General features: G+C 41.3%; 1 protein-coding gene across 1 annotated transcript in view; it reads right to left on the bottom strand.

Moving 5' to 3' along the window:
- Positions 1-12,872, bottom strand: part of LOC117510375 — a 41,749-nt gene that overhangs the window by 5,780 nt on the left and 23,097 nt on the right. Inside the window, exons 2-5 of the mRNA XM_034170063.1 lie at positions 7,276-7,679; positions 2,495-2,654; positions 1,219-1,311; positions 808-898 (exon numbers count right to left, since the gene is read on the bottom strand). Coding sequence (XP_034025954.1) covers positions 808-898; positions 1,219-1,311; positions 2,495-2,654; positions 7,276-7,679 — 748 coding nt within the window. The remainder of the gene's footprint in view (positions 1-807; positions 899-1,218; positions 1,312-2,494; positions 2,655-7,275; positions 7,680-12,872) is intronic.

Genomic DNA, 12,872 nt, shown 5'->3' with positions numbered 1-12,872 from the left:
CTCCATGTAATGTGGAGTTGCGTCAGGAAGGGCATCCGGTGTAAAACCTGTGCCAAATCAACATGCAGATCCACCTTGGATTTGCTGTGGCGACCCCGAGTGCAAACAAGGGAGCAGCCGAAGGGACTTACTTACTACAGCCTTTATTGACAGGACAATATTTTTCCCTTGTGTCGTTCCATTTTATTACACATAATTTAATTTCTGTACTTATGTATTTGTTTTGGTTTCGTTGCATCTATGGATTACTTGGGTTGTTACCAACATCTGGTGAAAATTTCATATCAATAGCATCTTCAGAAATATACTTATAGAGAAAAATAGTGACGTGTTCAATACTTATTTTACCCACTACATAAATATACAAAAGCGTAAAATAATTATATTGCTGTTGATATATACAGTACAATGTAATTATTCCTTATTGTATTGCACCATAGGCCCTGAGTCAGACGGGTGTCCTGTCCAGGGTGTACCCCACCTCAGGCTCTATGACTGCTGGATATGCTTCGGCCTCCCACGACCCTTAATTGGACAAAATGGTTGAAGATGAGTGTGTGTGTGTGTGTGTGTGTGTGTGTGTGTGTGTGTGTGTGTGTGTGTGTGTGTGTGTGTGTGTGTGTGTGTGTGTGTGTGTGTGTGTGTGTGTGTGTGTGTACTGTACTATATAGCAGAATCATCCATTAAATTTAACACTATTCTTGACTCACTCTTCTTCAATCACTTATCCGGGTCACGGGAACACTCCAGCAGAGTGTTTTTCTAAAACTGCTCTTGCAGTTTTGTGTGTGTGTACTTAGCACTCACCTATGTGAGTAAACATTAAAGATCAGGATGACAGTCCCCAGGACCAGAGCCAGAGAGCTTAAAACCAACATAGTTACCTTCCAGCCCATCCCTGCACACATGTACAAGGCAACACATCAGTATCATGTACATTTCAAACCACGGGATTTGTTTAATCTTTGACCTCGAGTCCAACAAAGCTCTACACACTGCAAATAAAATATTAATCATGTGCCTTCACACAGCTATGGCACAACCAAGTCACTACATTCAGTTTTCCTCTGCATCCACTGCCACCTAGTGGTATTTAAAAAAGTCATCTACATATACCGATCCAGTGTACAGACTGTCCACATTTCAGATTAAAGTATTATGAAGTCAATTTCACATATGTAAGCATACGTCCAGTTTAAAAGTGAGAATAATTCTTACCATAATCCATACTGAGGAAAACCATTGTGGGATCTGCAGGGGATTTGGTGCTCGTAAATCCAGGAGAGACATTGACACCTGTTTTAATTTCAACTAGAATTAGAGATGAAACAGAGACACCTGAGTGAGAAATGTCTTTACACAAGCAGGAGTCATATTTTAGCACTGGAAGGAGGGGTCAGTCAAGGCATGATTCATTCTTAGACTCCCACATCCATATTTTTCAGTCATTCTCCCTCTCACAAACACATAAGCTTGCTCTCACACACATATGCTCCCTTTCATATACATGTACTGTTCTTGCATACACATTCTTACTCTCCCATACTTATGTTCTCCCTTGTCCATATAAGTTGAACTCTCATATACATGTATTCTACATTTCATTCTCCCTCTCACATGTACCTCTCCCACGCATATATTAATTCTCTTACATACATTTTACCTTTTGACACAATTTTCCTCTCGTGTATAAATTCCCATTCGCACATACATATATTGTACCCTCATATACAGTACATATCTTCTATGTTCATCTATGTATTACAAGCCAAGTGGCCTCTGTGTACGTGTACGCATGCGTGTGCATGTTTGGCTTCGATCACAGAGAAACTGGAGAGAGCTGACATTTGTCATTTGGCATGCTTAAGTATTTTGGGTCAAAGATGAATGCTGCAAAAATGGAAAGTTGATAGGACCAATATTTTTGGATAAATTAGGGATATTACGTAACAAAAGTGAACAATGGATGTTGATATCACCATTAATCAGTTCCTGGTAACCAGACAAGCTCTGATCAAAGGAAATATCTTAACCTTGCCAGCTGTAAAACATGACATCAACTAAATGTGGCGAAAAATAAATACAATTATTCACAAAACTTTGTCATTTTAATTTCCTGCACTTTCAGTTAAAATCATTTTAGAAACTTTGCATAATTTATTACCACCCTTGAAAAATGTCAGCTACCTATTTTATAAACACTACCCGATCTAGACCCTGTGGATCGCCACAGGTAGCACGCTCGTCCTTTATATTTGTTCAATAAGAAGATTGCCCAGTCTGACGCAATCAGACTGTTTTGATGCTGTTTTGACACCGTGAGAATATTTAGAACGCAGTCAGATCGCAGTTAGAGTCCCCCTCAACTACACTTCAACTGTTTTGGACATGAGCAACACATTCGGATCGGCCACACAAATTTGCCCGACTGTTTGAATGCACCTTAACACTACATGACAGTGTGATAATGTATTTGCTGCTACCATTCCCTCACATGGCTGAGCCAGACTGTGCATCTCAGAGATGACAGGTGGAAGAATAGCAGGCTGCAACAGTTCCTCCACAAGGTGGCGAGGTTGATCCTGGTGTTGAGGATGTTTGCCATCTCTGTCACTGCACAAAGTCTGGTTGTCAAGTGTCCACCACCTGCTGCCCTGGTCATATAAACAAACGCAGCTGTTGCATACAGCGTAAAAATAAAACTCATAATGTACATGTTCTCCTGAAAGTCCACTGTAGGAGCTTACGTGATCACCTGTTTGTGATAAAGCAATTTTAATCAGGGTTTTTAGTAGAGTCCTACAACAAATGGTGGAATAATCAATATTATCATGAAGAAACTATAAAACTTTGGTGCTCCAAATGTGGATTCTAATGTGGGTAATTTGTTAGTTTAGTACATAGAAGGATGGGGTATTTTTTTAAAATGTAGATCAACAAAAATATAAACGCAACACTTTTGGTTTTGCTCCCATTTTGTATGAGATGAACTCAAAGATCTAAAACTTTTTCCACATACACAATATCACCATTTCCCTCAAATACTGTTCACAAACCAGTCTAAATCTGTGATAGTGAGCACTTCTCCTTTGCTGAGATAATCCATCCCACCTCACAGGTGTGCCATATCAAGATGCTGATTAGACACCATGATTAGTGCACAGGTGTGCCTTAGACTGCCCACAATAAAAGGCCACTCTGAAAGGTGCAGTTTTATCACACAGCACAATGCCACAGATGTCGCAAGATTTGAGGGAGCGTGCAGTTGGCATGCTGACAGCAGGAATGTCAACCAGAGCTGTTGCTCGTGTATTGAATGTTCATTTCTCTACCATAAGCCGTCTCCAAAGGCGTTTCAGAGAATTTGGCAGTACATCCAACCAGCCTCACAACCGCAGACCACATGTAACCACACCAGCCCAGGACCTCCACATCCAGCATGTTCACCTCCAAGATCGTCTCAGACCAGCCACTCGGACAGCTGCTGGAACAATCGGTTTGCATAACCAAAGAATTTTTGCACAAACTGTCAGAAACTGTCTCAGGGAAGCTCATCTGCATACTCGTCGTCCTCATCGGGGTCTCGACCTGACTCCAGTTCGTCGTCGTAACCGACTTGAGTGGGCAAATGCTCACATTCGCTGGTGTTTGGCACGTTGGAGAGGTGTTCTCTTCACGGATGAATCCTGGTTCACACTGTCCAGGGCAGATGGCAGACAGCGTGTGTGGCGTTGTGTGGGTGAGCGGTTTTCTGATGTCAGTGTTGTGGATCGAGTGGCCCATGATGGTGGTGGGGTTATGGTATGGGCAGGCGTCTGTTATGGACGAAGAACACAGGTGCATTTTATTGATGGCATTTTGAATGCACAGAGATACCATGACGAGATCCTGAGGCCCATTGTTGTGCCATACATCCAAGAACATCACCTCATGTTGCAGCAGGATAATGCACGGCCCCATGTTGCAAGGATCTGTACACAATTCTTGGAAGCTGAAAATGTCCCAGTTCTTGCATGGCCGGCATACTCACCGGACATGTCACCCATTGAGCATGTTTGGGATGCTCTGGACTGGTGTATACGACAGCGTGTACCAGTTCCTGCCAATATCCAGCAACTTCGCACAGCCATTGAAGAGGAGTGGACCAACATTCCACAGGCCACAATTGACAACCTGATCAACTCTATGCAAAGGAGATGTGTTGCACTGCATGAGGCAAATGGTGGTCACACCAGATACTGACTGGTATTCCCCCCCCCAATAAAATGAAACTGCACCTTTCAGAGTGGCCTTTTATTGTGGCCAGTCTAAGGCACACCTGTGCACTAATCATGGTGTCTAATCAGCATCTTGATATGGCACACCTGTGAGGTGGGATGGATTATCTCAGCAAAGGAGAAGTGCTCACTATCACAGATTTAGACTGGTTTGTGAACAATATTTGAGGGAAATGGTGATATTGTGTACGTGGAAAAAGTTTTAGATCTTTGAGTTCATCTCATACAAAATGGGAGCAAAACCAAAAGTGTTGCATTTATATATTTGTTGAGTATATTTAAACAACAACAACAACAAAAACATGTTCACTGATTTCCACTGTACTTTATGAACATACCAAAATAAATTTTGGTGTCAGGATTAATGTGATTCCTTTGTTACAAAACAAGATGCATCTTCTGTCATTTTGAATGATTTTGATTTATTTCTCAAGCACTAATACATGAATATGAATGAATTCTCTCAGTCACACATATCCCATGACAACAAATCAATCAATACAAAAGGCAAATTTTGTGCAAATCCAGATGAGAGATTGTTTCAGGTAAAGATTCCCATTTTTCATGCAATAAAGGTATTCACATTAACCACATTAACCCCCAATCTCAATTCTCTTTTGTACACCTTCCCCTTCCCCCTGGCCCTACCCCTTCACCTTACCCCTTTAAAACAAGGGGTAAGGTGAAGGGGTATGCCTCTAGCCCTGTTGAGACACCCTTCCGCCTTAGGAGAAAAAAAACTGCCCGTGTCAAACCGGCGTCTTCACTGTTTGTTAACATGGCAACCAAAATGCAACTTGTTGCAGTGGCCTGTTTGCTCTTTTTATTTTCTTGCCTTGCTGCATAAATGCAAAGAAACATTATTATAATACTAATAACAGTTCATCAATAATAGTAATAATTAATATTGTTTAATCATTAACTGACTGATTGATTAGTAATTAATTAATTAGTAATTAAAATAAATAAACACTTGAAATATATCAGTCTGTGTGTAATGAATGTATACAAGTTTCACTTTTTGAATGGAATTACTGAAATAAATCAACTTTTTCATGATATTCTAATTACATGACCAGCACCTGTAGTAGAGAAGCTTGAATCTTCGACTGGACTGGGTTGCTTGATGCGAGGACTTTTCGCTTCAAATCGCAGAAGCTTCCTCAGCTCAAATTCTTGCTCTGGTAGTCTGACTTCTGTCTTGACTCTTGTAGAGAAGTCTTCTCTACAAGAGTCAAGACATTATAACGCCTCAGCGCATGAGCGAAGTTAAGATATTCCTCAGAATTCCTTCAGCTTGGGACTCCGACGAGGGTGGTCGCATCTCCTCCACTCTCCCTTATCTCTCTGCTTTTAACCTTCTAGTCCCTACTTCACCAGACTTGTGAATACCTCAAAACTATATTGGATTCTGGATTTATTGGACTACTATTGGATTAACCATGGAATTGATCAGCTGGTCTCTGAACGCTATTGACACCATTTTTTCTACAAGAAGGTCAGGACCGGGGGATCCTACCTGCCCAGATGGAACGTATCCTGCGGGCTATGTCCTTGACTCCTGGAGTTCCTGGCGTGTTGCATGCTTGGCGCCTTTCTCTGTGGAGGACGTCGAGGACCTATTCATTTTTGGTCTTAAGGTAACAGGGCTGGTACTTTTTGGCTTATGTGCTGCCCTGATCTACCGGAAAATTGGCAAGATGGCAGCATCAAGAACCACCGACCCTCGCTTGTCCGTCATGATTAACGAGGTTGGCAAGGCAGTGCATTCTCAGACTGCGTTGACTCTTGAACTCAGTTGCAAATTGATGACAACTTGGAGCTGATGCGTGCCTTGCAGTTGAAGTTGAAGGTTTCGGAGGCCGGTGAATATTCTTAATTCAAATTTGGAATATTCTTAATTCATAATTCGGATTTGGCTGAGTGAGTGGAACTGTTAAAGTGTTTTTCACTGCTCGGCTGCAACACTACAGGCATCAAGATTAATTGCCCACTGTTTTTCCTCCAGAGGAATTTATCCAGGCTCTGGTGAGATTATTTGGCTCCATTCTTTTCTCAACCCACAAGGACAATAAACTGACAGACTTACACATGGACCGAAGCATGCTCTGCCTCTCCTCTTATCACTCTTCCTGCCCCTCCCTCCCTGTGACAGGCCTCGTCCTCTCAAGCTGGCCTGGCGGCGCGACTTGACAGTTGCAGCGGCTACAAACACACTCACATTGCCTCAATTGGGAAATGGACTGTTTCAAGTTTAGTGCACATAAACAATGTCAAATGTATATGTGTTGTCCTAATTCTGATGTGTGCCATTATTACAGTAAACAAGTAATAATTGTAGATCAATTGCCGTTGTATGTGGAATGTGAGTGTGGACATCTCGTTGTTGTAATGACAATGATAAATCTATCTGCCTGCCTGCCTGCCTGCCTGCCTGCCTGCAACAACAACAACAACAACAACAACAATATACACAACATGCATCCAGCAGCATACACGTTGCTGTCATAGACAACTGCCTGTAAAGTTTTTTGGCAAGTTATACATTTCTAAACAGTGTAATCTGTAATGAAAGCCGTTTTCATTTGTGCGGTTCTTTCGGCACGTTTGTTTCTTTGGAGACAGCAGTAAGCTCCTCCTACCCCTCCAAACGGAGTGTGCATCCAGATTCACTCCAAACAGAGGGGTTTGTAGCCCTTCGCCTACCCCTCCGCCTCCCTCCAAAAAGAGAATTGAGACACTCCTCTCTCTCGTGCCCGAGCAAAACGGAGGGGAAGGGGTAAGGGGAAGGGCTGAAGGGTAGAATTGAGATTCAGCCTAAAAGTTCGTCAGCTTCTCTGTGCAGCTCTTTCTGATCCACAGCTTTAAAAAATGATTTGACAAATATTTATAGCATTTCATCATTTAAAAAAAAAATCTCACAAATAACATGAATTTAATGACCTCAGTACAGGTTCACTGAAAATGAAGTTATGTTCCTTCACTAATGTGTTCTTACTTGCTTGTGATCCTTTGAAAGGAAGACTAAAGTGGATTCCTGTGTGGCACTGAGGCGCAGACTCGTCCCTGACAAAGTCAGGTGGCCTTTCTTGGAGCAGGACCAAGCCTGGAGTCCATCTCCTGTGCCCATTTCCATTGCTGCCATTCCACTGACAGCATCTTCATTTCCAGCTTTAAAAATGCAGGCCTGCAAGTACACACCTTCATGCTGCTCTTCAGGTGCAGTTAGACAAAGTCCTGTATGGTAATTGCTGACTGCCTGGCTCTCAGCGTGCCAACTCCATTCCTGCAAGGCAGAATATGGACTGCAGTTCCCGAGGGAAACTCTGCCTTCTGCAGATCCATCCTGCACCTGCAGACACGATCCCAGCAGCTTGTTCTGAATCTTTACACCGCACACCTCTGCAAATATGAAACAAACAAAAAACATATGATCTCAGCACATTCTTAATTTCTGCAGGCGTAGGTCTTTTTACCCTGCATGTTGTGTTTGTCTGTGGACAAGACAAATCTGAAGTGGCTGCATGGATATCCTTAAAACTTGGTGGCAATATTACTTGGATAGATATTTAGAAGTCACTAGATTTTGGAGTAGTTTGGTCAAAGTTCAAGTGAAAGGAAAACAAGGTCAGAAAATGTATTTATTGAAGTCCATCAAAGAAGAAGATGGATCAAGCTTAGTGGGCATATTAATTTGAAAGATATCTAGAGGTCATTAGATTTTTTTTTTTTTTTGAGTAGCCTGGTCAAATATCAAAGTCAAGGAAAACATGATCCACCCCCCCCCCCCCCCACATTATTATTATTGTTATTAACATGTACAGTGAGGAAAATAAGTATTTGAACACCCTGCGATTTTGTAAATTCTCCCACTTAGAAATCATGGAGGGGTCTGAAATTTTCATCTTAGGTACATGTCCACTGTGAGACATAATCTAATAAATAAATAAATAAATAAATAAAAAATCCGGAAATCACAATGTATGATTTTTTAATAATTTATTTGTATGTTACTGCTGTAAATAAGTATTTGAACAGCTGTGAAAATCAGTGTTAATATTTGGTACAGTAGCCTGTGTTTGCAATTACAGGGGTCAAACGTTTCCTGTAGTTTTTCACCAGGTTTTTACACACTGCAGCAGGGATTTTGGTCCACTCCTCCATACAGATCTTCTCTAGATCTTTCAGGTTTGGAGTTTCAGCTCCCTCCAAAGATTTTCTATTGAGTTCAGGTCTGGAGACTGGCCAGGCCACTCCAGGACCTTGAAATGCTTCTTACGGAGCCCCTCCTTAGTTGCCCTGGCTGTGTGTTTGGGGTCATTGTCATGCTGGAAGACCCAGCCATGACCCATATTCAATGCTCTTACTGAGGGAAGGAGGTTGTTTGCCAAAGTCTCACAATACATGACCCCATCCATCCTCCCTTCAATACGGTGCAGTTGTCCTGTCCCCTTTGCAGAAAAGCACCCCCAGAGTATGATGTTTCCACCTCCATGCTTCACTGTTGGGATGGTTTTCTTGGGGTTGTTCTCATCCTCTAAACATGGTAAGTGGAGTTGATTCCAAAAAGCTCTATTCTGGTCTCATCTGACCACATGACCTTCTCCCATGCCTCCTCTGGATCATCCAGATGGTTGCTGTGAACTTCAAATGGGCCTGGACATGTGCTGGCTTGAGCAGGGGGACCTTGCTGCCCTGCAGGATTTTAAACCATGACAGCATCATGTGTTACTAATGTAATGTATTGTGACTGTGGTCCCAGCTCTCTTCAGGTCATTGACAAGGTCATCCTGTGTAGTTCTGAGCTTTCTCAGAATCATCCTTACCCCACAAAGTGAGATCTTGCATGGAATCCCAGACCGAGGGAGACTGACAGTCATCTTGTGTTTCTTCCACTTTCTAATAAATAATCACAACAGTTGTTGTCTTCTACCAAGCTGCTTGCCTGTTGTCCTGTAGTCCATCCCAGCCTTGCGCAGGTCTACAGTTTTGTCCCTAGTGTCCTTAGACAGCTCTTTGGTCTTGGCTATGGTGGACAGGTTGGAGTGTGATTGATTAAGTGTGTGAACAGGTGTCTTTCATACAGGTAACAAGTTCAAACAGGTGCAATTAATACAGGTAAAGAGTGCAGAATAAGAGGGCTTCTTAAAGAAAAATGAACAGGTCTGTGTGAGCCAGAATTCTTGCTGGTTGGTAGGTGTTCAAATACTTACAGTATTTGCAGCAGTAACATACAAATAAATTATTAAAAAATTATACATTGTGATTTCCGGATTTTTTTTAGGTTATGTCTCTTAAATTTCAGACCCCTCCATGATTTCTAAGTGGGAGAACTTGCAAGATCGCAGGGTGTTCAAATACTTATTTTCCTCACTGTATATGTCATGGAATGACAGCATCTCACCATGTGATTTAGGTCCTTTTTGAGTAAATGCTTCAGGGGAGCATGAGCATGGCTAAAGCCTTTCAGCTTCTGGGGGGGAGAGCAGCGAGCCCCCCAGACCTCTCACATGCCTGGAAGCTCTTCTGCATCTAACCATGTCATTTAGGTCCTTCAGACTTTTTTTTTTTTGCTGTTCAGCTTCTGTGTGTGTGTGTGGGGGGGGGGCTCCACCCCACAGACCCCCCTAAATACAGTCCTCTTAACCCCCTGCTAGTTTAAGCATTTTTTTTAAAATGTTGTAGTAAATTAATATTCAAAGTTTTCAGCTAGTTGACAGTAGGCTTGTACAATATGGCCAAATTATTGTATCTCAATATCATCATATCAATATGATATACAATATTACTATGATTTGACACAAAGTGCAGCAACAGTGAAAATTAAACATTCTTAAACAAAACAGTAATAATACCACACTCATTTTGCACTCATCATAAGGTTAGGTTACAGTGCCCTCCAAAAGTTTTGGAACACTTTTTTCACACATTTTAATTTGTTTATGCCATTTCAAATTCAATAAATACAAAAATATAAAGAATAAAAATTTCTAAAATTATCTTCCTCAAACTGAAAGCAAATCTCTAAAACTTGATAAAATCTGTAAATAATAATCAGTTTTATTGCCAGTTTTCTTCAGACAAGTCAGAGGATGGAAAATGAACATTTCCAAGTCACTGAATATGTCTTGGACTTTATTTACATCAATTATGATGAAATACTAAAGTTTCTTTCACCAAAACATCAAATCTAGGCTTTCATCTCAAATGTACTTTCTGGTAAATTGTAACTGAACTATCACATGCTCTTTTTAAGAAAATCCTCCTCTACACCACTTCATCAGGAAGCTGTATTTTATATTTTTAATTAATTTATATCAAGTGGAAGATATTTGCGTTCAGTTTGTGTTGAAGGAAGATAACTTTAGATTTATTTATTTATCTGTATTTGAAATGGCATAAACAAATTAAAATGTGTGAAATGCCAAGTGTTCCAATACTTCTGAGTACAGTTGAGAAACATTCCATGGCATGTGTATTTATAAATGAAATGCATCATCCTGCTGTCACTCAGAGAGCAAAACAAAGAGGTTATTTAAGTCCTTCAGACAGCAAAATTAAGAGGTTATTTAATCAACAGCTGCCTGCTCGTTTAAAAATCACTGGAGACACACGCATATATAAGACAACCCAAATTAGAGAAATGCTGCTTTTAACAACCTGGACCGCATAAAATACCATCGTTTACTCACCAATATAACAATTTAACTTTATTAGTCCATGGTTCAAATGATGTGTTCAGTTCAAATCTGAGGCAAAAATTTTTCTTCTTCTACTAAGGTGCATTAGAACTTTTTTACTGGACAGGAGGAACCTAGCAGTCAATGTGACTCTCTGTTTTCAGAATGCAACTCTTTTCAACCAGATGTACGGTGCCGTGACATGTCAATCATCTGTGTCCAATCACATTTCAGGGGAGTCCAGTGCAACCCTAGCCCAGCAGTCATTGGGCAAGTTACAGGGTACACCCTGGACAGGCCTACAGTCTATTGCAGGGCCACATAAAGACAGACAAACACATTCACACTCCCACTCACCGGTCAATTTAAAGTCTTCATTTCACCTAGCCTACATATGTTCAGAAATGGGAGGAAGCCGGAGCACGCAGAGGAAGTCTAAGCAAACCTGGGGAAAACATGTGAATTCCACACAGAAAGGACCAGGACGCAAGCAAAGCCGGGACCAACGGTGGATCTGGAAAGTATTCACAGCGCTTTACTTTTTCCACATTTTGTTATGTTACAGTTTTATTTTTTCCTTAAATTTCTACACATAATACCCCATAATAACAATGTGAAAAAAGTTTTGAATTTTTTTTTTCAAATTTATTAAAAATAAAAAACTAAGAAATCACATGTATGTGAGTATTCACAGCCTTTGTCATGAAGCTCAAAACTGAGCTCAGGTTCATTCTGTTTCCACTGATCATCCCTGAGATGTTTCTACAGCTTGGAGCCCACCTGGGGTAAATTCAGCTGACTGGACATTTCAATTTCAATTTATTTTCATTTATATAGCGCCAAATCACAACAAAGTTGCCTCAAGGCGCTTCACACAAGTAAGGTCTAACCTTACGAACTCCTACAGCAAGCACACAGTTAACAGTGGTAAGGAAAAACTCCCTCTGATGATTTGAAGACAAAATCTCAAGCAGACCAGACTCAAAGTGGTGACCCTCTGCTTGGGCCATGCGATCGACACAAGAGACAATACAGGAGATTATAGAGGAAATTTTGGGGAGTCCACGCTGGTGCATAAGATGGGAGGCCTGCTGAAGAAAAACACCCACTCCCATCTCTGCATGGAACCACACGTTAAACAGAGAGGAAAAAAAAAGAATCAGGCAGCAGAAAGACAACAAATACAGTATCAGCATTTAGCAACAACAAAACAGAAGAAATACTGAGGTATCACCAGCCACTAGCCCTAAGCTTCACTAAAAGACCCAGACTTTAGATAAAGTTAAGGCCGTGGCCAGGTCCGTTTCCTAATAAAATGAATTTAAAAGGGTAAAAAGCATAGTAACATACTATGCCAGTATGCTAGCCATACGGAAAGGGAAAATTAGTGTTTCTTAAGTCTGAACTTGAAAGTCTCTACAGAATCTGAAAGTTTTATTGATGCAGGGAGATCACTCCACAAAGCATGTGCATGATAAGAGAAAGCCCTGTGACCCACAGACTTTTTATTCACCCTGGGGACACAAAGTAGTCCTGCACCCTGAGAAGGCAGAGCCCAGGCCAGTACGTAGGGTTTAAGTAGGTCAGCTAAGTAGGGAGGTGCCAGTTCAATTTTTTCAGTTTATTTTCATTTATATTGCGCAAAATCACAACAGAGTTGTGTCAAGGCGCTTCACACAAGTAAGGTCTAACCTTACTAACCCCCAGAGCAGCAGTGGTAAGGAAAAACTCCCTCTAGGAAGAAACCTCAAGTAGACCAGACTCAAAGGGGTGACCCTCTGCTTGGGCCACGCTACAGACATAAATTACAAAACAATTCACAAAACAAATATACAGGAAATGCAGTTGGCGCACAGGACAGGAGGGTCTCCTGCACAAATACCACACTCATCTCTGGATGGAGCTGCACCTTAAA

Source organism: Thalassophryne amazonica, chromosome 5, assembly GCF_902500255.1.
Source record: "Thalassophryne amazonica chromosome 5, fThaAma1.1, whole genome shotgun sequence".
NCBI classification, from domain to species: Eukaryota; Metazoa; Chordata; class Actinopteri; order Batrachoidiformes; family Batrachoididae; genus Thalassophryne; species Thalassophryne amazonica.
This window is presented reverse-complemented; position numbering and strand designations above follow the sequence as displayed.